We start from the raw sequence: 23,779 nt of genomic DNA on the forward strand, positions 1-23,779 counted from the left end.
AGTTACAAATTTCACGTCACATGGTGACAATAAAACTGATTCTGATTCTTTCAGAACCTTAGGATTGGGAAAGTATTTGGTTTTTTTTTTAGTTCTTTCCATCTCAAGATGGCACCTTGGGATTTCCCCCCCCACTTTGTTTTTTCACTTTCATTTTATTGTTTCTGTTTGAAAAGAATTAACAACATGAGTTGGTGCTTGTTTTTTTAAAAAATACTAATAAGATGATAGTTTGTCTTATGCTTTCAGTAACTGCAGTTTTCATTTATTTCGGGTACTTTTTCTCGGGTGTTTTTTTAAAATATACAAAAATATGTATCTTTTGGGCTGCCTTCTAAAAAGATGGGGTTAGATTTAGTGTTAGATGATCTTTCGGCCTTTCTTTGGCTTGTTTCTGGATCTTTGTGGGTGGAGGGGGAGGGGTTCTTTTAATCTTAGTTTTTTCAATGAGGCTGACTCGCAACTACAAAAATGTCCAAAATGTCACAACTTCCGGTTCCTCCTCGAACTTCTTTTTCCTCTTTCAGATCCATGAGTTTGTACTCTGCTTAACCTTTTACATACCAAATGGTTAACTCTAGTTATATGCATAATATTATTAATTTTGTTTCATGGAATACAAATGGTTTAAGCCACCCAATTAAACAATAAATTTTTTAAAATGTATTCCACAGAATGAATGCTCATATTATTTTTGCACAAGAAACTCATGTGAGGAAAATCAGTGCCTCTTTAGGTTTTGGAAAAAAATAATATCATTCGACCTCGAATGCCAAAGTGAAAGGTGTTTCCATTTTTATAGATTCTTCAGTTTCATTTATTCATTATGAAACGATTTCAGATCTGAATGGTAGATTTTTGTTAATTACTGGTTTACTTTTCAATAAAAAAGTTGCTATGGTGAACGTTCATGCTCTAAATATTGATTATCCTGAATTCTTTAAGCATTTGTTTACATCTCTTCCTAATTTGAATGGTTTTATGTTGATAATAGGTGGAGATTTTAACTGTTGTTTAAATTCCTCAATGGATAGATCTGCCTCTAATCAGACACTTCTGAATAAACCTGCTACTCTTATCAATTCTTTTATAGTTGATACAGGAATTTTGGAAATTTTGAGATGTTTTACAACCCAAGGATAAAGAGTTTTCATTCTTTTCTCATGTATATCATAATTATTCTAGAATTGACTACTTTTTTATTGACTCTCGTTTAATTCCATCTGTTATTGACTGTAATTATGATTCCATTGTAACCTCCAACCATGCGCCTTTGAAACTACCTATCAAATTAATGGATATATCTTCCAGCATTAGACAATGGCGGTTTAATTCTATTCTTCTTCAAGTTTCGAAATTTATTAATTTTATTAAGGATCAGATCGATTTCTTCTTTTCAACAAATGTTATGGAAGAAATTTCTAGTGGGGTACTATGGGACTCTTTTAAAGCATATATACGTGGTCAAATTATTTCATACTCTGCTGGACTGAAAAAACAAATTAATAATGAAATACACATGCTGGTTGATAAAATTAAAGAAATTGATAAGGAATATTCTATTGCTCCTAGTAAGGAGCTTTATAAAAAGAGAGTTGAGCTTCAAATGGAGCATAGTTCATTACTAACATCCTCGATTGAAAATCAATTAATTAAAACTCAGAGCCAGTTTTATATACATGGTGATAAATCTGGTAAATTACTGGCCAACCAACTGAAACTGGTTTGGTCAAACGTCAGATTTTTAAGATTCGTAAAAGAGATGGTACCTTGACCGTTGACCATGATGAGATAAATAGATCCTTTCAGGAATTTTACACCTGATTATACAAATCAGAATTTTCTGATGACTCTACTATAATGCATGAAATTTTAAGGAAACTGAATTTTCCGAAATTATCATTCAATGAACGTTTAGTATTAGATGCTCCCATCACTGAAGATGAAATTAAAAATGCTATTTCTTCGATGAATTCAGGTAAAGCACCTGGTTCGGATGGTTATAGAGTAGAATTTTTAAAATCCTTTTCTAATATTCTCTCATCTTGGCTATACAGAAATTTTAAGGACGCATTATCTGAAGGTAAATTGCCACAATCCTTTCATGGCGCTGCTATTTCTTTAATTAAAAGAGATAAAGACCCTGCTGAATGTGCATCATATAGGCCTATATCCCTCTTGAATATGGATTCCAAGATTTTTTCTAAAATATTAGCAACTAGACTGGAGAAGGTATTGCCTCAAATTATTTCTGTTGATCAGACTGGATTCATTAAAAATTGTTAATCATCTTTTAATATTAGGAGATTAATGAATATTGCTTATACTCCTTCATCTAGAATTCCAGAATGTGTCATTTCACTAAATGTCGAGAAAGTGTTTGACAAGAGTTGAATGGACATATTTATTTAATACGCTTGAGAAATTTAATTTTAGTCCAATTATTTATATCTTGGATTAAATTAATATATCTTTACCTCTTCGGCGTTGCTATTTACCAATGATCAAAGATCTCCCTCTTTTCAGTTTCATGGCACCAGGCAAGTTGTCCTCTTAGTCCATTGTTATTTGACATTGCTTTGGATCCTCTGGCAATTGCTATTTGTGAATCAACTAATATATTAGGTATCAACCAGGGGAATGAAATACATAAGTTATCACCATATGCTGATGATTTATTACTATATATCTCTAACCCGGAAAAATCTATTCCAGCAGTAATATCCTTGATTGATCAGTTTAGTAATTTTTCTGGTTACAAATTGAACCTTAATAAAAGCAAACTCTTCCCTTTAAATACGCAGGTTCCAATTTATAGATGTTCACCATTCAGAATGGTTACTGATTATTTTACTTATCTGGGTGTTAAAATTACTAAGGAACATAATGATTTATGTAAGCATAATTTTTTTTTACCTTTAATTGATTAGGTTAAACAATTGTTTATTAAATGATCCCCATTGTTTCTATCAATGCTTGGTCGAATTAATGCTATTAAGATGATTGTCCTACCTAAATTTTTATACTTGCTTCAAGCATTAACAATTTTCATTTCTAAATCCTTTTTTGATACTTTAGATTCTAAAATTTCTTCATATATATGGCAAAATAAAAATCCTAGATTAAGTAAAAATATTTACATAAGTCTAAAACTGATGATGGTTTAGCATTGTTGAATTTTAGATTTTACTATTGGGCAATTAATATTTGATATTTAATACTTTGGACACAAGATTTGGATATAACTTTAACCCCACAATGGGTAAACCTGGAATGTAAATCCGTACAAGGGTTTTCTCTGACTTCCAATTTAGGGACTTCTCTTCCATTTGTTCTTTCTAAATTAAATAAACAAATGGTTAATTCAATAATTAAACATACATTACGAATATGGTTTCAATTTCGTAAATTTTTTGGTTTGAACCAATTTATTTTATCAAGCCCTATTATATCTAACTTCTTCGGTATTGAAAATGAAGGGTAAATTAAGCTTTCGTGATTTATTTTTGGATAGCTGTTTTATGTCTTTTGAACAGTTATCTAATAAATATAATTTGCCTAAATCTCATTTTTCCAGATATTTATAAATTAGAAACTTTTTAAATACTAAGCTACCTACATTTCCAAGTTCAGATCCATTTGATATCACGGAAAAATTTTTAGGTTTAAATCCTTATCAAAAGGGTTTAATAGCAATCATTTATGATTTGATTATGAAAATAAATTCAGGTATATCTGATAAAATTAAGACTGAATGGGAAAGGGAACTTCAACTTCATTTACCTACAGAAAAATGGGAAAAAATTTTTCAATTAGTTAACCTTTATGTGCTAAACATACACTGATACAGTTTAAGGTGGTACATAGGGCTCATAAATCTAAAGATAACATCTGCAGGCATTCTGACCTCTGCAAGGGACTGGCAGCTGTTGGTGGACCTCCAAGGACAGCTGAAGTTCCCCAACCATATTGCAGCCACCACCCTGCGACCAGACATTGTCCTAGTGTCTGAGTCTACGAAGCAAGTGGTGCTGCTGGAGCTGACAGTCCCATGGGAAGATAGCTTGGAGGAGGCCTTTGAAAGGAAGCTCTCCAAGTATGCAGGACTGGTCAGCAACTGTCAGCAGGCTGGATGGAGAGCGAAGTGTCTCCCAGTGGGGGTTGGTTGTAGGGGATTCGTAGCCCGTTCTTTAGTTAGAGCATTCAGCATTTTGGGCATCGAGGGAGAGAGGAAGAGGAGAGCCATCCGCAGTACCACCGATGCGGTAGAGAGGGCCTCAAGATGGCTGTGGCTCAAAAGAGGGGAGCCATGGAGTCATAAGTAGCTAGCCATCTGGACACAAGCTGGGGTCTGATCAGCCCCGGCTGGGTCACCTGGAAGAGGTTGTATGATGTTGAAAGACCCGAAACACCCGATGATTCCAGGAACATCACTGAAGATGTGTCCAGACGCATCAATAGATGTATGTACACAGCTCATTTTTATTCTCATACAAGCCCTATTTGTGATAGATTACATTCTGAAGTTGCTTCCTTGACTCATTATGTTCTGGTCTTGTCATTTTTTGGATAAATATTGTAAAGATATCTTTGATATTATTTCTACAGTTTTGTGTATAGATTTACAACCTCACCCCATTACTGCAATTTTTGGGTTACCAATGATGGAAGATGGTTACTTCTCCCCTTCAGCCTGCCGGATGATTGCATTCCTTACATTAACGGCTAGAAGATCTATCTTATTGAACTGGAAAGAAGTCAATCCTCCTACTACATTTCAATGGTTTTCTCAAACTATATCTTGCTTAAATTTAGAGAAAATCAGAAGTAGCACCTGTGTTCCTTTGGTTAAATTTGAAGAAACTTGGAGACCGTTTATTCAACATTTTCATATGATGTAGTTTGACCTTTTTCAAATCCTTTTTTTAAAGCTAAAAATATATGGCTAGGGGAGTGGAGTTAATGACATCAATGATTGTATCCAATGTAATATGTTAGCCAGACTTTGTTTTAGTTGAGTTTAGTTTTGCTCAGCTCAATTTAGTGTGTTTTTTTTTCTTTTCTAGTTTGAGTTTTTTTTTAAAGTTTTTTTTCCCATTTATCTTTTACCATATTCAATTCTATTTAGATTTGGGGTGATCTAATATACTTGAATTATCAGCAATTTTATATTTGCAAATGTTAGCTATTAATAATGTAATACCATTCTCTGTTTATCAATATCATTGTTATGTTTATCATTTTGAAAATTAATAAGAAAGAAAGAAAGAACCTTAGGGTGCAGTTCCTCTGGTCTGGGTGACTTACGTACCTTTAGGTCTTTCAGTTTTTTGAGCACCTTCTCTCTTTTAACAGTAACTGCACCCACTTCTCTTCCTTAGTAGAGATTTGGGGCATACAATAGTTACTTGTTGTTTAAACTGGAGTCTTTGGAAGCAGATGTTGGAGTACCTGAGATTATTGACACATCAGCATTGGTCTGCCCGGATCCAGTTGAAAAGGGTGGAGCTTCCATTCTTGTGAGATCAAATACTCTTGTTGTGAGAAAGCTTATGGGAGCATGCAAGGAGAGAAATGGAGAGGACTTTTTGAAAACCTTGTACATTCACCCTGTGTTCAGAGCAGCTTTTGAGAAGGTGCAAGTCCTCTTAAGTAGGATGACGTGCAGAAATGAGGAGCTGCGTGGTACACCTAGTTAAACGTGTCATGTTATGTCCTGGAGGACTAGCTAGATTGACAGGAACCCCTAAATTTGCTGAAATTCCTGGGGGTTGGAAAAAGAGACTGACGGAGATGTCAGAGTTCGAAGATGCTTTTTCAACTGATGAGTCTGATGATGATTACTCCAAAAGTACCGCAGAGTTTGAAAATGTTTGGCTTAAACTGAAGGAAGTTAAGTTCAGTCATGGAGCAGGGGGACTGGAGCTGCCAGAAGACACAAGTGATAGACAGGGTAGACACCCTCTAGTAGACAGAAAGGGTCACAAGTGGTGGTTGAAGCTGGAGGAGCCGAAGATGGGATATGGAGGTCTCAAAGAGTCAGGAAACTCCCAGATAGGCTGGCCTATGATGCACTGGAGTGTTGTCTATCCCCTTAGTGAGCTACGTCACTACTACTTACAAGTTTCTGTGAATCACAAAATTCCTGTGAAAGCTATGTCGTTAATGATGGGTTGGTAAATTTCAAACACTTGTAGAGGATGCCAGAATTGAACACAAAGTTTGCCGCCTTGAGTTGTAATAGCATGGCATTAACCGCTATGCTACCATGGCACAGATTAGTGTAATCAGGTAAAAATGTCAACATGTATGTGGTGTCCTGCATGGTCAAGTCCAAGATAATTTTCTACATTGGATTTTTGAACTAACAGGAAGGAGGCATTGCTAGATCTGCTTCTGGGAATAGAATAGATTAAGTCTGCCAAGTTTCAGGAGGGGAATATTTAGGAAAGAGTGATCATAACATCTTAAGGTTCAGGGTAGCTACAGAGCAGTAAGAGGTAAAAACAGAATTAATTGGGTAAGGCCATTTTTGATGTGATAAGAGTGGACCTGGCATAGAGCATAGAGTATGAAAGCAGGAAATTAGTGCTGAACCATTGTAAAACACTGCATCGCTGTTCACATATTTACCAATTTACCATTAAAGTGCGGTACCATGAAAAATGCAGATTGCAGAATATTGAGATTAATATGGTCTGTAAACATACAAAATTTGAATTTGGAGTGTCTGGAAAGTAAACAATTTTTTGTCAGTAACAACAAATATCTTATTTTCTTTAAACATGAACTCTTCAGTCAAAGATGCTTATTTCTGCCACAATTATACCTATGCTACTTATATTGAACATTTGTCATTATTTTTCTTTTAACTCTTCCTTTTTTAACATTGTCCTGTAGCTTCAGCAGAAGTGTTAATGTGTTTCAATACATTCCTCAAAAGGCACACTGTATTTAGGAATAAGCAAAACTTTATTGTACCAATTAAACACTATTTTCTTACAGCATACTGACATAAGTCAACCAAAAATATGAGACTTAAAATCTGATCATGCTGAAGCACATTTCCCAACAACTTTAGACAAGTAATATTATGACTATTATTAATTTTGAATAGAGCTACAAAAATAAAACAGATCTTTTGCTTTATTACATTCATTTAGGTACATCCCTATCTCAATAATTTAAATGTAGAAAATATGAACACCAGGTTAGAATTTAATGATTGTTCAGTGTTTTAAGATATTAGTTCAGATTTAAAAATTATTCACAATCACAATTTAATTACTTAATTCTCACAATGGCAGATAATCATACTGAACTTGAATGAATCATTGTGTTACAAAAATACGTGCATCACCAATGCACTCTCAGAAACTGAGTAGCATTCTGAATCTTAGTTGTCACCATAACGCAACAACCAAAAGACAGTATTTGCCATGATAAGGAAGGAAAGAAAAAAAAAGCAGGTTATTTTGTCATACATACATATCAATAAAAATGTTACATTATGAAAAGTCAAAATGGCAAATTGACCATTCTTAAATATTAAAGAACAAATTGACTAGTCACATACAGTTTAAGCAATAAAGTGTTTATAGTACTGTTCAATGTTACATAAAGGATTCTACAGCATAATTTTTAACTCCAGATCATTGTTGAATCTGAAATGAAGATACCAATAGTAAATTCCATCTCTCAGAATTAGACATACAACAAACAAAACAAAAATAAATAGAGGAGGATGATGCATGGTCATTGACCAAATTCACAAGTATGTGTCCATAAGATTTTAGACACAAGTAGCTCGAAGAATTACCTTGATGCTTGATACATTCAACTAAATTTCAAGATATGGTAAGTGACCAGTGCTATATTAATAATCATTAGTCTTAATATTAACCTTAATTAAAAAAAAACTGTTCTGGCAGACATTTCAGTGCATTTGATTTCCAGTCTATCTTATATAAGAATAGTATCTTGAATAACTGAGAATAAGCAGTACATTTTACAAGGTACTGGGCCTATTATTCCAAATTAATAATATCGTAATGCATGTAATATAATCTATAAAATGCATTGATTTATTTTATTCAATTTAGTTTCAGATAGGGGAGAAAGTATAGATTTTATAAATAATAGTTGTAATTTATTTCCACAATTAATGTGAAATGCAGATGCTGTCACTACTCAGAGCTTAGGAACTATCTACAAAGTATTGGTACTTTTTGTATTGGCAGAGTTTGTTTTCTTTTGCCTACCGGTTTAATGCCCAAGTTGATGCGGTCTTTCATTGATTCTATTATGATTATTATTCTACTATGGATTGAGTGGGGCGAGTGAGAGGGTGGGAAGAGGGAGAGGGATAGCTTTTATTTGATGTGGCATAGACAAAACTGATTAAGATCAGATGTGGAATAGACAAAACTGATTAAGATCAGATGTGGAATAGACAAAACTTATTAAAGATCATATCTAAACATGATGCAAAGCCAAAGCCTATGCTGAGGGGCTGTGGCAAGCATATCTGCTTCTCCTTATCCACAAGGCATGCCAAAAAAAAAAAAGGCACTTATCTTCTGGAATGGTATTTCTCACCACCTTACACAGGTGTATTTCCCAACCCCCCAGAACCCTGCATAAAAGCAATTACCCTTAAACAAGGCTCACAATTGTACCACAGGCATCTAATAAAAGTGTGTTAAACCTGTTTTCCACTGATATGTTTTGCATCATAAAACTGTCATGCTTTGTACTGAACAGGGTTTATAAGATGGTAAAAGTAATAAACAGGATAGTAAAAATTATCCCTGCTGGTTGGGAAGTGCAATAAACTTGCAGCGTTATCTAAAAATCAGAGCCAGGTGTACACAAGTGAAATTAGGAAATTTATATCCATATGCAGTATTAACGCTTAAGGTTGAAGGGACTTCCATCAGCCGAAGGATCTTTTACTTGAAATATTAACTATTTCCTTTTTCATAGATGCTGTCTGATTTGGTTTTATTTCTGATTTTAAGCATCTGTGATTTTTTCTAGTTTTTTCAATATCTTGGTTACTACCACATAATGACACTTGGAATGAATTATTCTATTGTTCCATGCAAGAAGCTTTCACTTAGAGAAATGTTAGACTTATTTTCTTTTGAAAGTCAAAGTCAAGTTCATTGTCATATGCATGTGTATGTACAGGTGCAATGAATGGTGCTATTGACATGGCCAGAATTTTATCAGGAGAAAACACAGCCAAAAAACAAACATTCTTAAAAAAGGAAGAGATCGGTAAAGAGTGGAAGCAATTGTTGCAAATCTAGAAGACACATTAGAAGAATGCCTCTATCAAGCAGAGGCATTTTCTTTTCAGTCTCCAGCACTGAAAGACAATGCACATTTCTTAGTTAAAGCATGCAACATTTACTCGTTTGTTTGTTTTCTTCCAAATTACAAAATGGCCAAGAATTGTTCAATGTTCTTATTGGGATGCACGAAGACAAAAAATCCCTTGGGATACTTTAGTGTTTTGCCCACTGGTTTAAAACCCAAGTTGGTATGGTCTTTCATTGATTTGATGGTTATTATTCTACTATGAATTGAGTTGGGGGGGCCAAAGAGGGCATCAGAGAGGGGGAGAGAGCAGGACAAAAACACATTCTTGGCTGCATGCTTGGTGACTCTATCAAAGGATTTTGAAAATCTTAGTTATCTGACCTCTTTCAGTCCTCCTCCCAAAGTCCTATGGGATTAAACCTGAAACACTGATCATGATTGCCGTTCTACAAATATCAGAGAGCTTTGGATATTTCCTTGATATGTCTGGTCTGGATCAGGTGTTCACCTAATTTCTCTGTCATCTTCATGTGATGAACCTGCCATCAAATGAAGTTAATCAGCTCATGAAACTGTTATGTGATTGGGCACTTTGAACTTCACTTTTTTCACTAGCTTTAATTGACTTCTGGTTTAGCATGAAAGCAATGTAGCTTCCTCTATCAACATTGTTCTTATTTATGTGAACAAGGATTCAGCAGCAGAATCTTGGTACAAGAGGGTACAGCCTCAGAATTGAAGGACACCCCTTTAGAACAGAGATGTGGAGGAATTTCTTTAGTGACAAGTGGTGAATCAGTGGAATTCATTGCCACAGATGGCTGTGGAGGCCAAGTCACAGGGTAAATTTAAAGCAGAGGTTGATAGGTTCTTGATTAGTAAGGGTGTTAAAGTTTGTGGGCAGAAGGCAGGACAATGGGGTTGACAGGAAAATTAATCAGTCATGATCAAAAGGTGGAGAAAAGTTGATAGGTTGAATAGCACAATTCTGTTCCCATGCCTTATGGTCTTAAACCAGGCACAACAGTCAACATTCACTAGAGTCCAAGAATGTTCAGGTACAAGAGACATACATGTTCATTTTCTCCAATGCATCATTATTAAATAGATTATGACATTGCATATTTGCTATTCTCAAGTTTTGACCAATTTCAATCAGTTTAAAAGTTAGTATCAGTGAACAAAAATGCCTCCGTTATTCCATTGTATTAAATAATGGCATCTTAATACCACAGTATACTTACATTTACTTGTGATTATGATATTTCATCACAGTGGATACTGTCAAATGATTTTCAAAATAAATTGCAGCTTAGGTATTTAAGAAAATTTACATAGGTTATTCAGTATTATTTTAATCAGTGTTTGACTAGTGTTATTTTAAACAAATAAAAATTATTTTAATTATATAACCATATAACAATTACAGCACGGAAACAGGTCACCTTGGTCCTTCTGGTCCGTGTTAAACGCTTACTCTCACCTAGTCCCACCGACCAGCACTCAGCCCATAACCCTCCATTCCTTTCCTGTCCATATAGCTATCCAGTTTTACTTTAAATGACAACATTGAACCTGAACCTCAACCACTTCTGCTGGAAGCTTGTTCCACACAGCTACCACTCTCTGAGTAAAGAAGTTCCCCCTCATGTTACCCCTAAACTTTTGCCCTTTAACTCTCAACTCATGTCCTCTTGTTTGAATCTCCCCTACTCTCAATGGAAAAAGCCTATCCACGTCAACTCTATCTATTCCCCTCATAATTTTAAATACCTCTATCAAGTCCCCCCTCAACCTTTTATGCTCCAAAGAATAAAGACCCAACTTGTTCAACCTTTCTCTGTAACTTAGGTGATGAAACCCAAGTAATGTTCTAGTAAATCTTCTCTGTATTCTCTCTATCTTGTTGACATCTTTCCTATAATTCTTTTAGATTGAAATCTAAAGATCATAACCAGACATTGAAGCATGATTGTGATATGCTGACTGCATATTTTTTGGATCACAAACATTAAGAGTTGAGACACGGTCATACAATGCAAGCTTGATGTATAATGAGCAACTACATTGAAGAATGAATGACCTTCACAATTTCTCCATGAGATTTTTTTCTTAATATGAGGGACATGCGGGCTTGTTATGCAGAATGTGTGGAGACATCTGTGGGCTATCCCCAGCATATTCCTAATAAACTTTATACTACGTTTAGGTAGCCTCCAACTCGATGGCTCAAAAATCAGTTTTTCCTTTCAGTAAAAAAATTCTCTCCCCCTTCCCTCTTCTTCTATTCTCCATTCTGGCCTCTTACCTCTTCTTCTCACCTGCCTATCACTTCCTTTTGGTGCCCCTCCTTCTTCTCTTTCTCCTATGGTCTACTCTCCTCTCCTATCAGCTTCCTTCTTCTCCCTTTACCTTCTAGCTATCCATCTTCCCCTTCCCTACTTTTTCATTCTGGCATCTTCCCCCTTCCTTTCCAGTCCTGAAGAAGGGTCTTGGCCCAAAACGCCAACTGTTTATTCATCTCCATAGATGGTGCTTGACCTGCTGAGTTTCTCCAGCATTTTGTGTGTGTCGCTCCACATTCCTATGGGACTTGAATGTAATACAAATGATGCAATTCTAAGTTTTGATGCATATGTGATAAATAAATATGAACCTGAAATCTGAATCTGATGTTCATTCTCTTAATATGAAGGACAATTATGACATATAAATTTATAGATACAACATACTGCACATTCATTTTTATATTAAGAGTAGGAGGAACATTGAATTCAGAAAATGACTTGCCAAAGAAAGCATGGATTTACATAATCTTATCTCTGAAGTTTTGGGATTAGGATTCCAGCATTACCAAGGCCCCAAACTATTTCAGCAAGTAGATAATGATAGGAAAGGATGCTTCCATAATGGTTTAGCTCATAGAGCTAGAAGTGGACAACATTTTCATTTGATGGTCACTAGATATCCTGTGTGGGGGTAGTAACGGAAAAATCAGATTAAATTGGCTGCACCTCACAATACCCAACTGATTGCTCTTTACCACTGCTACCCCAGACAATTTCAGATAGAGTTATGGAGGAGATTCAAAGCTACCTTCAAGGGTCAAAGTTAGAGACAGTTATGTTATTCATTACAAATCAAGCTTGCTCCTCAGTTTATCAATACAAAAAAGGCCTGATAAAAAATTTGCAGACGAGTAATGAATGACAGTAGACAAATTGACAACAAAGCAACTAATGGAGGAGACAGCTCCAAGAATCTCTGAAATTCAACAATGATGGATTATAGCACTTGGACCATCTTTAGCCGTAACTGCTGAATGAAAGTTCAGTCCCAGATTGTTCCAAAGGCCCTCACAACCATTAATGCCAGTACTTAACTAACTTGATTCAGTCATACTGTGTACTATTAATAAATGGCTGAAGGACACTGAATATAGCAATGGGTCTAGGACTCACAATGCCATAGATGCAGTGTTGAAGACTGGGTGCCAAATTAGCTGCAACTTTAGTAAAATCTTTAGTAGTGTTGCAACACTAGCATCTGCTTAAATATATGGAAACCTGCTCAAAATATGCTTGGTTTGCAAAAAGCAAGACAAATAAAATATAACTGATTAGCAACCCATCACTGTACTCATATGATTGGTAAGATGACGAAAAGTATTATTGACGAAGCTACATTTGATAATAATCTGCTTACCAATGTTTGGTTTGGGTCCACCTGACTCCAGTACTTAGTCTTGATTCAAGAGCGTTAATTCCTGAGGCAAGGTGGTGAAGAACTGCTCTGATCAATAATTGTTGATTGATTAAATGAAAATATTAACAGCTTTAACAAGACATACAATATTTTCTCTATTTTTAATCTTTAGATGAGCTAATTGCTGTTTGGATTAAACTTAATTGCTGTCATCTTTTCAGTTTCATGATACAGTGAGTTCCTTTGAATAAAAAAAAGTTACTAAAAGATAGCATCTTTTTTAAACAAAAATATTCCTTATTGAAACATGATGAAGTGCCAGGCCTGTTTAATTATCCAGTTCGTTGCCTCTTAGATTTCTGAAGAGGGCCAAGAATCGAATGATGTTTGCACTCTATTTTCACATTTTCCAGCAACAGTTCTAACTTGCTTTGTGGCATGCTTCCAATGGTCGAATTAAACCTTCCTCATATACACGTAGGATGGCTTCACATACAAATTTGTATTGACTCTGGAAGAAATTAAATGTTGTGTTGATTAAAGCAAAATTAAATAAATTATCACATTGTCACCATACTATAGTAAGGATGTGATGAATCTCGAGAGGGTGTGGATAAGATTCATAAGGACGTTTCCAAGATTGGAGGGCTTAAGTCATAAGAATAGATTGGATAAGTTAGGGCTGATTTCCCTGCAGTGAAGGAGGCTGTGCAGTGACCTCAGTTGCTTTTCCAAGTTCTGAGAAACTTAGATAAGGTAAATGGTCAATTTTTTTTTCCTATGGTAGGGGAGTCTAAAGGGTACAGATCTTAAACTGAGAGGAAAAAAATCTAAAATGATACTGAGAAACAAGTTTTTTCACACAGAGGGTGGTGAATATGTGAACTATTTTTGCCAGAGGAAGTGGTTGAGGTGGGTAAAAAATAGCATATTTAAAAGTCAAAAGGTACATCTATAGAAAAGTTTTATAAGCATATGGGCCAGGATTATATCTTCTTTGCAAAGACAGCTTCTATGGAGTGAGAGTTACCATTCCAGGTTAATGACTTTTCAACCTGAAGTGTTATTTTTTGCCTCTCCTGTGAAGAATACTACTTGATCTGTTGGATTTTCCAGCATTTTGCTTTATTTCATATTTTTAGTACAAGTAGTTTTATTTTTGGTTTTCAATTCAAGAACTGATACCCCTTTCGACATTACAGTTTCAAAGTTTGAGTATATACTTGAGGTTAACACATCAGTACAGTGCACCTGTGCTTTGGAAAAATAAAGGCCTAAAACCTAATGCAATTCTGAGTAGCTTCACGGAAAAGACTGATGCTTATTCACTAAAATGGTGAACTAGCTTTGCCAATTACGTCAACCTCCAATAACAACGTGTGGAAGATCAAAACCAGTCTTGTTTGGATGTTTAATGATCAAACAACAATAAATAACATTGTAATCCTGTTCGATTATGCAGAATGTCCCAGAAATTTTAACTACCACTGCATTTGAACCAATTGGTAGTATGTAACAATTTCTTCTGAATATTTTGCTGTGATGGTTTTGTGTGTGCAGGTTTCCTTGGTGAAATCAGAATAAAACTGATGAGTGATCAGGACACTTTTGCAATCACTACTAAAGATGGCAATGCACACAGAGATTTCCAAAGGTCAAAATGGCTGCAACAACAATTATTAGTTGTGGGGAAAAGTGAATGTGAAAAAGTTACAAGCCATTGCAAGTCATTACTAAAATATTGGAGACTGAATATATGAAGTCACGTAACCCAGTGATCAAACTGGTAATTAGTGATCCTTTGGTCCACCTCATTACCTGGAAGGGACAAAATAAAAATGGATGATTTAAATTTTGTAACTCTATATAGCTGACATAGAGTTCATCTGCAGAGATTATATTAAACATTCTTGTACTTGTGGTGTGGGATTCTTTAATTGTAATTTTATATGCCGCTTAGAAATGCACAGTAACAGATACTACAACTTCCAATATGCATCCTTTGTGGGTGGGCTGCTTTTGAAGGAAAATCATCCCTGTAAGCCAGAAGTGCTTGGCATGGATGTGTATGATAATTAGCTGAGGAATTATGAGGGTGAAAATATGAGCGAGTATTTTGTGTACTTTGGGAGACCATGCATGGAGAGCATCGGAGAACAAAGTTTTAGGAGATTTAGGAGACATTAGGCTAGTGTTAAGAGTGGAGATCTGTGGCTATGTTCAGTAGTATTTGAGGAATATTGTAAATATATTGTTTGATTAAGCATTCTTTGTTTACATAATTCATTTTGGGTTACATGTAAGAAGTACTTGAATGGCATATGATATTACTGTACCACGTCATATATTAGCACCACACTAAGTAAAACAAACTAGAAAAATTATTCCCAACTCCAGTATTTTTCTTTTGATTAACTTCTGGATTTACAAAACATAACAATGGTAGATTTAAAATAAACCCGAGACAACTACCTAACTGTTGAAGTGCATCACATTTTTCTTCGAAAAGGGGGAAAAAGCGTACACCACGTGCTTCTTCAGAAGGGGCCAGTTTAAAAAAAGGCAGAAAATGTACCAAATTCACAGGTTCATAAACTGTGAGTACCAGGTGATTATAACCATTATAAAAAAGCAGAAATGGCTGGCTACATCAGAAAGACAGATGCTTTCGATTGTACAAAAGACAATTGGGTGATGTATGCTGGATGTATTGAGCAGTATTTTGAAGCAAACAAAATAGCCAATGAAAAGCATGTGCCAGTGTTACTAAGTGCAACAGGTACAAAAGCACAGTTTGCTTAGACGAGTAACTGCTCCAACAAAACCTGCTGAAATGAGCTTTGTTGATATCGTGAATGTAATACAGGAACATTTAGAACAAAACCAAAGCTGATGCAGAATGCCTTAGGTTTCAAAAGCAGAATCAAAAGTCCACTTCTTTTTACGTGGCTGAACTGAAGTTGTCGTCTCAGGTTGTCAGTTCAGTCATGGGATTAATGACGCACTGAAACGTTGTTAGGTTTGTGGAATGTTACAAAAAAGCATTCAAAATTGGCTCCCAACTGAAGCACAACTCAGCTGGAGAAACTCACGTTTAAAAGAGCAGTTGAAGTTGCTATATCAATGGAAACAGCAGCCAGAGACATAATTGAGTTGCAGTCAGGAATGAAAGTGAGTGTGCACAAAATTGCTACCCCTAAACAGAGACCTGCTTAGCTGAACAAATTGTGTTACTATCGTTGCAGGACCTCACATACACCAGATCAGTGTAGCGTAAAAGACAAAAAATGCAGAAAATGCAACAAAGTAGGACATAGACAAAGAGCACATTTGGCAGACAAAAATAAATGGACAGTAGAGGGAAGAGAAAAAGTTAAAAAATCAAGCTGCAGTTTCAAAAAGCACTAATCTGCACACTGCTGATGAAAAATCTGATATTGATGAGAGTGACACAATAGCGAGTAGCCTCAAAATTTACAACGTGAAAGTTGACAAAACACAAGCACTATGGCTTACATCGAAAGTGAACAGCAAATTAAAGTAAATTAAATTGGACAATGGCTTGGCTGTTTCAGACATTCCACAAAATGAGTTTTAATGGCATTTCAAAGAAATGAAGTTACTGAATTGAAGCCTGCAGATGTCCAACTAAGAACTTATACTGGAGCAAAGGTGACTCCTGTGGGATAACATTTCTAACAGTGAAATACAACTACTAACAAGCCAGATTGGGCTTGTATGTAGTAAAAAAAAATATGGGTGGGTCAGCATTGTGGGGCTATAATCGGCTGAGACAACGGCAACTTGATTGGAGATCCATCCACCATTTGCATGCCATATCCCATGTAATAGAGTCAACTGAAAGCGAATTAAGAAAGGTACTGGATAATGCTACAGCAGTGGTAGAACATAGACATCTCCAGCACATTACAGGCCCTTCAGCCCACAATGTTATGCCAACCATGTAGCCTACTTTAGAAACTGCCTAGAATTTAACCTACCACATATCCCTCTATTTTTCTAAGCTCTATATATCTTGCTAAGAGTCTCTTTAAAAGACCCTGTTGTATATACATGTTGGTTTCAAGGATGGTATTGAAAAACTCAAACATATCCAGGGTAAAATAGTGTTAAATGAAAGAGCCATACCCAAGTTTTACAAAGCCTGTCCAGTTCCTGATAAAATCCGTGATAAAGCAGTTAGTGAGGTAGGTCACATGGAGGATGAAGGAATTTTTTCAAAGGTTGAGTGGAGCCCATGGGCAATGCCTGTAGGCCCATCAGGATGTGTGATGATTTGAAGGTCACCATCAACCCAGTAGAGAAAGTAGATCAATACCCTCTGCGCAGGATAGAGGATATCTGTGCAAACCTTTCTGGAGGGAAACACTTCAGCCAAGCGGACTTAGCTGAGGCCTGCCTGCAGATAGAGATGGAAGAAGAGTCCAATGTGTTTCACACTATAAACACTCATGAAGGGCTTTATCACCATAGTAGGCTTATTTTTGGAAAAGCATCTGCATTTGCACTTTGGCAGAAAGCTATGGACCAGGTGCTACCTGGATGACATCATTGTTACAGGTGATGATGAAAGGGAACATCTCGAAAATCTCAAGATGATATTAAAAAGATTAGAAGATTACAGGCTCAGAGAATAATACAATAAGTGTGAGTTCTTCAAACCAAGCATTACCTACTGTGGTCAACCCCTGACGCACAAAAACTACGCGAGTCTGCTAAGAAATTTCAAGAGTTGAGGATTTGTCCATTACTATAACAGGTTCCTGCCAAGCCTTGCTACTGTGCTCCATCCCTTGAACTCATTACAGCAGATCAGGAAGAAATGGCAACAGACAATGCTGTGTGAGGTGGTTTTCCAAAAGGCATCGGAAATGGTGACATCCAACACACATTATGATCCACATCGTCCAGTGAATCTTGCCTGTGATGTCTCACCTAATGCTATACGTGTAGTCATGTTACATGTTAGGAGTGATAGAAGTGAACATCCCATAGCTTTTGCATCACACTCCGTTACTGCTGCAGAGTAAAATTATGCACAAATTGACAGAGAGGCCTTGAGTCTGTTTGTGGTGTAAAACATTTCAACCAGTACTTTTATGGGAGACAGTTTATCCTCATTACTAATTATCAACCACTGGTGTCCATTTTCAATCCACAGAAGGGTGTTCCACTAACAGCAGCAGCATGAATGCAGAGATGGGCTCTGTTTCTTTGAGGACACAATTACAAGATTGAATTCAAGAGGGCAACTAATCAAGGAAATGCTACCTTGGAAAAGGAAATACCTGAAAAATTTGCAAGAGTTCAAAGTATACTATATACAAGCTTGAGACTCATGTCCTTACATACAGGGAGCCACAAAACAAAGAAATCCAATTGTACCCATTAAAAAATACAAACGCCTAATAGAAACATAAAAAAGCCTACAGCACAATACAGGTCCTTCGGCTCACAATGCTGTGCCAAACATGTACTAACCTTAGAAATTACCTAGGGTTACCCATAGCCCTCTATTTTTCTGAGCTCCATGTACTGATCCAAGAGTCTCTTAAAAGACCCTATAGTATTCGCCTTCTCCACCGTCACTGGCAGCCCATTCTACACACTCACCACTCTCTGCGTAAAAAACTTACCCCTGAAATCTCCTCTGTACCTGCTTCCAAACACCTTAAAACTGTGCCCTCTCGTGTTAGCCATTTCACCCCTGGGGAAAATGCCTCTGACTATCCACACAACCAATGCCTCTCATCATCTTATACACCTCTATCAGGTCACCTCTCATCTTCCATCGCTCCAAGGAAAAAAAGCCAAGTTCAGTTCACTCAACTTATTCTTATAAGACATGCTCCCCAATCCAGGCAACATCCTTGAAAATCTTCTCTGCACCCTTTCGATGGTTTCCACATCCTTCTTGTAGTGAGGTGACCAGAACTGAGCACAGTAGTCCAAGTAGGGTCTGACCAGGGTCTTATATAGCTGTAACATTACCTCTCGGCTCAAAATGTGGAGGAAAAAAATGTGCAAACTATAAAAGTAAGCAAGTAATAATCAGAACTGAAGTTCATGACAGTGAGTTCACAACCAGGAAGCCGGTCAACACTGTTGCTGCTAGAGAAGCCCGTTAGTTGCAGACCACAGCTTCAGTTCAGCACAGAGACAAATAAACCTCGCAGAACAGTGAGCTGAACACTGGCCAGTCTCTTGACACTCTAACCTTTTCAATCTGGCCCTGTGCTTAAATCAGCCAATCCTTAGCTTGTTCTTCACTCTTGGGCCTGGTCCTCACCTCCTTGAATCTGCCGCTTTGGTTCAGCTCTGTCCACTCCAGCAATGGCCACACATTGGCTCGTTCCTCGTTCTTGGGCCCAGGCACCACCATCTCAATTTGGCCCATACATGCCATGTTGCAACTGTCCTGCAACCTCCAAGACTTCAGTTCACACCTCAATAATGCCAAGTCACACAGCAGTTCAAAAGCTCAACTCCGAAAGGGAAGTTACGGGCTACTGATTGCAGTGATCGTTTACCAGAAAAAGAGTGATTAATAGATCAGTTAGTAGTTTCCTTTGCTGCCAGCAAGTCATTACTGTGTTTCACCAGTGCCATCTTAAATTGGAACAGAGAGGACACTCCTCTGGACGTATTCCGCCTGTTGCAAATTGAAAGTTTCCATATTACGGCAGAGATGATTCAAAGTGAAACCAGAAAAGACCCCACACTGTCTCAGGTCAACATGGCAATCCAAAATGGCTGGAATATGCAGCAAAAATTCCAGTTCACCAATTTTTACCAGCACTAGGATAAATTTGCCCTTGGTGGAGGTTGACTTATGTGGGGATTGAGTGTTGTTGTACCATCCAAGCTGAGAGCTGAAGTGTTGAAGGAGCTACATGCTGGTCATCCAGGCATGATCAAAATGTAAGCTCAAAACCTTGTCCAGGAACCTGGGATAGGTCAACAGATCGACCAGCTTGCCCACATGACCAGAATATGTCACAAGCAGTACATCTTCGTCCTTGGCAGTGACCTGCATTGCACTCGTACAGAATTCATGTAGATTTAACCGCACCATTCATGGACTCAAATTTCTTGTTAGTAGTGGATGCAGCTACAAAGTGGCCAGACATGTTCCCAATAGACTCCACTATAGCCTTGCACACTGATGATGTGCTAAGAACACTTAGTCAGTGACAATAGACCACAGTTTGTTGTGGAACAGTTTCAGTCATTCCTGAAAATGAATGGAATAACATATACTGTATTACAGCTACAAATAGCTTGGTTGAAGGGTTCGTTCTGAGTCTAAATAACACACTGCTAGCAAAGTCAGCAGAACACACTACACTGACACTGAATCAGAAGCTTGCCAATTTCCTCCTTGCATATCACAATGCAGCACACTCCACAACCAACAACTAACCAGCAATGCTATTCTGGGTTTGTCCCTTGTGCTCACGTTTGGACCCCCTCAAACCTAATTTCAGAGGGAGTATGTCGGACAACTAGCTGTGAAAAATTGAGGGCTCCTCAAACAAGGAGGTTTGTTGTTTCGCTCCTGGACAAACAGGTCTGACGAGGGACTACAAAGATGATCAAAAGTGGACCCTCCTACACAGTAGGGATTGCATCTGATATCATCTAGAGATGACACATCTATCAGTTGAGAAGAAGAGTCGATTGTTACAGAAGAAAGGCGTCCTGTCAGAACAATTCCAGCAGTCCGAGTCAACTTCTACAACCACCACAGAGGGGTCAACAGAACCTGAGACAGTTTCACAGCCACAACTCTCACCTGCCAAATACAGTGATCCTCCTTATCAGGAAAGATGTTACTCCACAAGAGTAAAAAATCTTCCACAGTGATTAAATCTTCTGGTCTGAATGGAACAAGTTATTTCTGGCTCTTGTGATTTTTCTTTTAATTAGTTTCTAGAGTTACAAAACATAACATTTTCCAACAGTATGCCAGAAATTTGAGAGTATCACTGGAGGTGCTTGGGAAGCTGAAAGGTCATAAGGTAGATGTGTCACCTAGACAGGGTGGACTGAATTCCAGAGTTCTGACAGAAGTAGCTGAAAATATTGTGCAGGCATGGTAGGGATATTTCAAGAATCACTAGATATTGGAATGGTGCCAGAGGGAGGAAAATTGCAAATATAACTCCACTCTTTAAGAAGGGAGGGAGGCAGGAGAAAGGAAATGATAAGTCAGTTAGCCTGACCAGTGGTTGGGAAGATGTTGGAATCCATTATCAAGGATGAGGTTAAAAGGCACTTAGAGGCACATGGTAAAATAGGCTGTAGTCAGTATGGTTTCCTCAGGGGAAATCCTGCCTCACAAAATATGTTCGAATTCTTTAAGGAAAGAACAGGTAGGATAAAGTTCAAAGTAAATTTTATTATCAAAGAATATGTATGTGACAATATTTCAACCCTAAGATTCATTTTCTTATTGGATTACTCTACAAATCTATAGAATAATAACCATAATAGAATCAATGAAACTCCATCCAACTAGGGTGTCCAACCAGAGTGCAGAAGACAATAAACTGTACAAATACAAAAATAGAAATAATAAAAACAAATAAACAATAAATATTGAGACCATGAGATGACCATGAGTCCTTGAAAGTGAGTCCATTGGTTGTGGGTATATTTCAATGATGGTGCAAATGAAGTTGAGTTATCTTCTTTGGTTCAGGAGCCTGATGGTTGAGGACAACAAGTGTTCCTGAAACTATAGTGTGAGTCATGAGGCTTTTATACCTTCCTCCTGATGGCAGCAGTGAGAGGAGAGTATGTCTGGGGTGGTGGGGGTTCCTGATGATGGATGTGGCTTTCCTGCATCAATGTTTCATTTAGGTATGCTCAATGGTTGGGAGGGATTTACCTGTGATGGACTGGGCTGTATCCACTACTTTTTGTACAATTTTCTGACCAAGTGCATTGGTGTTTTCATACCAGGCTGTGATACAGCTAGTCAATATACTCTCCATTACATATCTATAGAAGTTTATCGAAGTTTAGATGTCATGTCTAATCTCCATAATCTCCTAAGGAAGTAGAAGTTCTGCTGTGCTTTATTTGTAATTGCACTTATATGCTGGGCCCAGGACAGGTGCTCTGAAATATTAACTCCTAGTAATTTAAAGTTGCTAACCTTCTTTACTCTGATCCCCTGATGAGAACTGGCTAATTGACCTCTGGTCTCCTTCACTGAAGTCAATAATCAGCTCCTCTATCATGTTGTCATTGGCATTGGAGCTGTGCTTAGCCACACAGTAAAGTGAGTACAGCAGAGGACTAAGCACACAGCTTGGTGGTGCACCGGTGCTGATGTAGATCACAAAGGAGATGTTGTTGCCAATCTGAATTGGAGTCTGCAAGTGAGGAAATCGAGGATCCAACTGCACAAGGAGGTATTGAGGTCAAGGTCCTGAAGCTTATTGATTCATTTGGAGGAGAGGATGGTACTGAACGCTGAGTTGTAGTCTATAAAGAGAATCCTGATGTATGCATCTTTGCTGTCCAGATGTTCCAGGGTTGAGTGAAGAGACTTATGGAGAAGAGGAGTTCTCCACTTGGACTGCACGTGGACATACCAAACCAAGACTTTTCCATGGAGGGTTTCCAGACCGTTCGGGCTGACTGGATGTGCACTGAGAGCGGTAAGCGTAAAGGAGTTGGGGGCTTACTGTTCTGGTTAACAACGGATGATGCAATCCTGGTCACATTACGATCGAGGGAAGTGTTTGTAGCCCAGATATTGAACTTTTTGCAATTGGACTCGGGCCATATTCCACCGAGATACAACACTGGGCGTCATCGGAGGTTGTTCCTGCCTGTGGCCATCAAACTTTGCAGCTCCTCCAGTGGAGGGTCAGACACCCTGAGCCAATAGGCTGGTCCTGGACTTATTTCCATCTGGCATAGTTTGCATATTGTTGTTTGATTGATTGTGGTTTTTGTATTTCTATATTTATGCTCTATTCATGGTTGGTGCAGCTGTAACAAAACTCAATCTCCCTCGGGATCAATAAAGTATGTCTATGTCTATGATGCCATGGACCTGTAGCTCCAGTACGCAAGTTGGAGTGGATCCAAGTCATTTCTCAGGCGAGAGTTGGTATATACCATCACCATCGTCTTAAAACACTTCATCATTGTGGATATAAGTGCTACTGGATGCTAGCCATTGAGACAGGTTAACACATTCTTCTTTGGCACTAATATAATTGAAACCTGCTTGAAGTCGGTTGGTACCACAAATTGCTGAAGCGAGAGTTTAAAGATCTCTGTGAACACACTAGACAGTTGATTGGTGCAATTCTTTAGTACTTGGCCAGGTACCCCATCTGGGCTGGATGCTTTTCACAGGTTCACTCTCCTGAAGATTGCTCACACATTGGCTTCAGAGACTGAAATCATGGGATCATAGGGGGATGTGGGAGTTTATGATGGTTCCTCCATGTTTTGATGGTCAAAGCGATTATAGAAGGCATTGAGCTCATCTGAAAATGAATCCCTACTGTCTCCTATATCACTTGATTTAGCTTTATAAGAGGATAGACAAAGGAGCCACCTATTCCACCCGGTATTTCCCCAAATAATTGCAAGAATTGAGTGGATGCTGCTTACTTGGATTTTCAGAAGGCCTTTGACAAGGTGCCACACATGAAGCTGCTGAACAAATTGAGAGCCCATGGTATTACAGGAAAATTTC

General features: G+C 37.6%; 1 protein-coding gene across 2 annotated transcripts in view; it reads right to left on the reverse strand.

Annotated features, from left to right (window-relative positions):
• Window positions 1–6,983: 6,983 nt before the first annotated feature.
• Window positions 6,984–23,779, reverse strand: part of LOC140195354 (tyrosine-protein phosphatase non-receptor type 3-like) — a 185,099-nt gene continuing 168,303 nt past the window's right edge. For both annotated transcript variants that reach the window (XM_072253530.1, XM_072253529.1), the window contains exon 27: window positions 6,984–13,543. In XM_072253530.1, coding sequence (XP_072109631.1) covers window positions 13,454–13,543 — 90 coding nt within the window. In that variant the 3' untranslated portion in view covers window positions 6,984–13,453. The remainder of the gene's footprint in view (window positions 13,544–23,779) is intronic.

Source organism: Mobula birostris, chromosome 3, assembly GCF_030028105.1.
Source record: "Mobula birostris isolate sMobBir1 chromosome 3, sMobBir1.hap1, whole genome shotgun sequence".
In the NCBI taxonomy this organism is placed as follows: Eukaryota; Metazoa; Chordata; class Chondrichthyes; order Myliobatiformes; family Myliobatidae; genus Mobula; species Mobula birostris.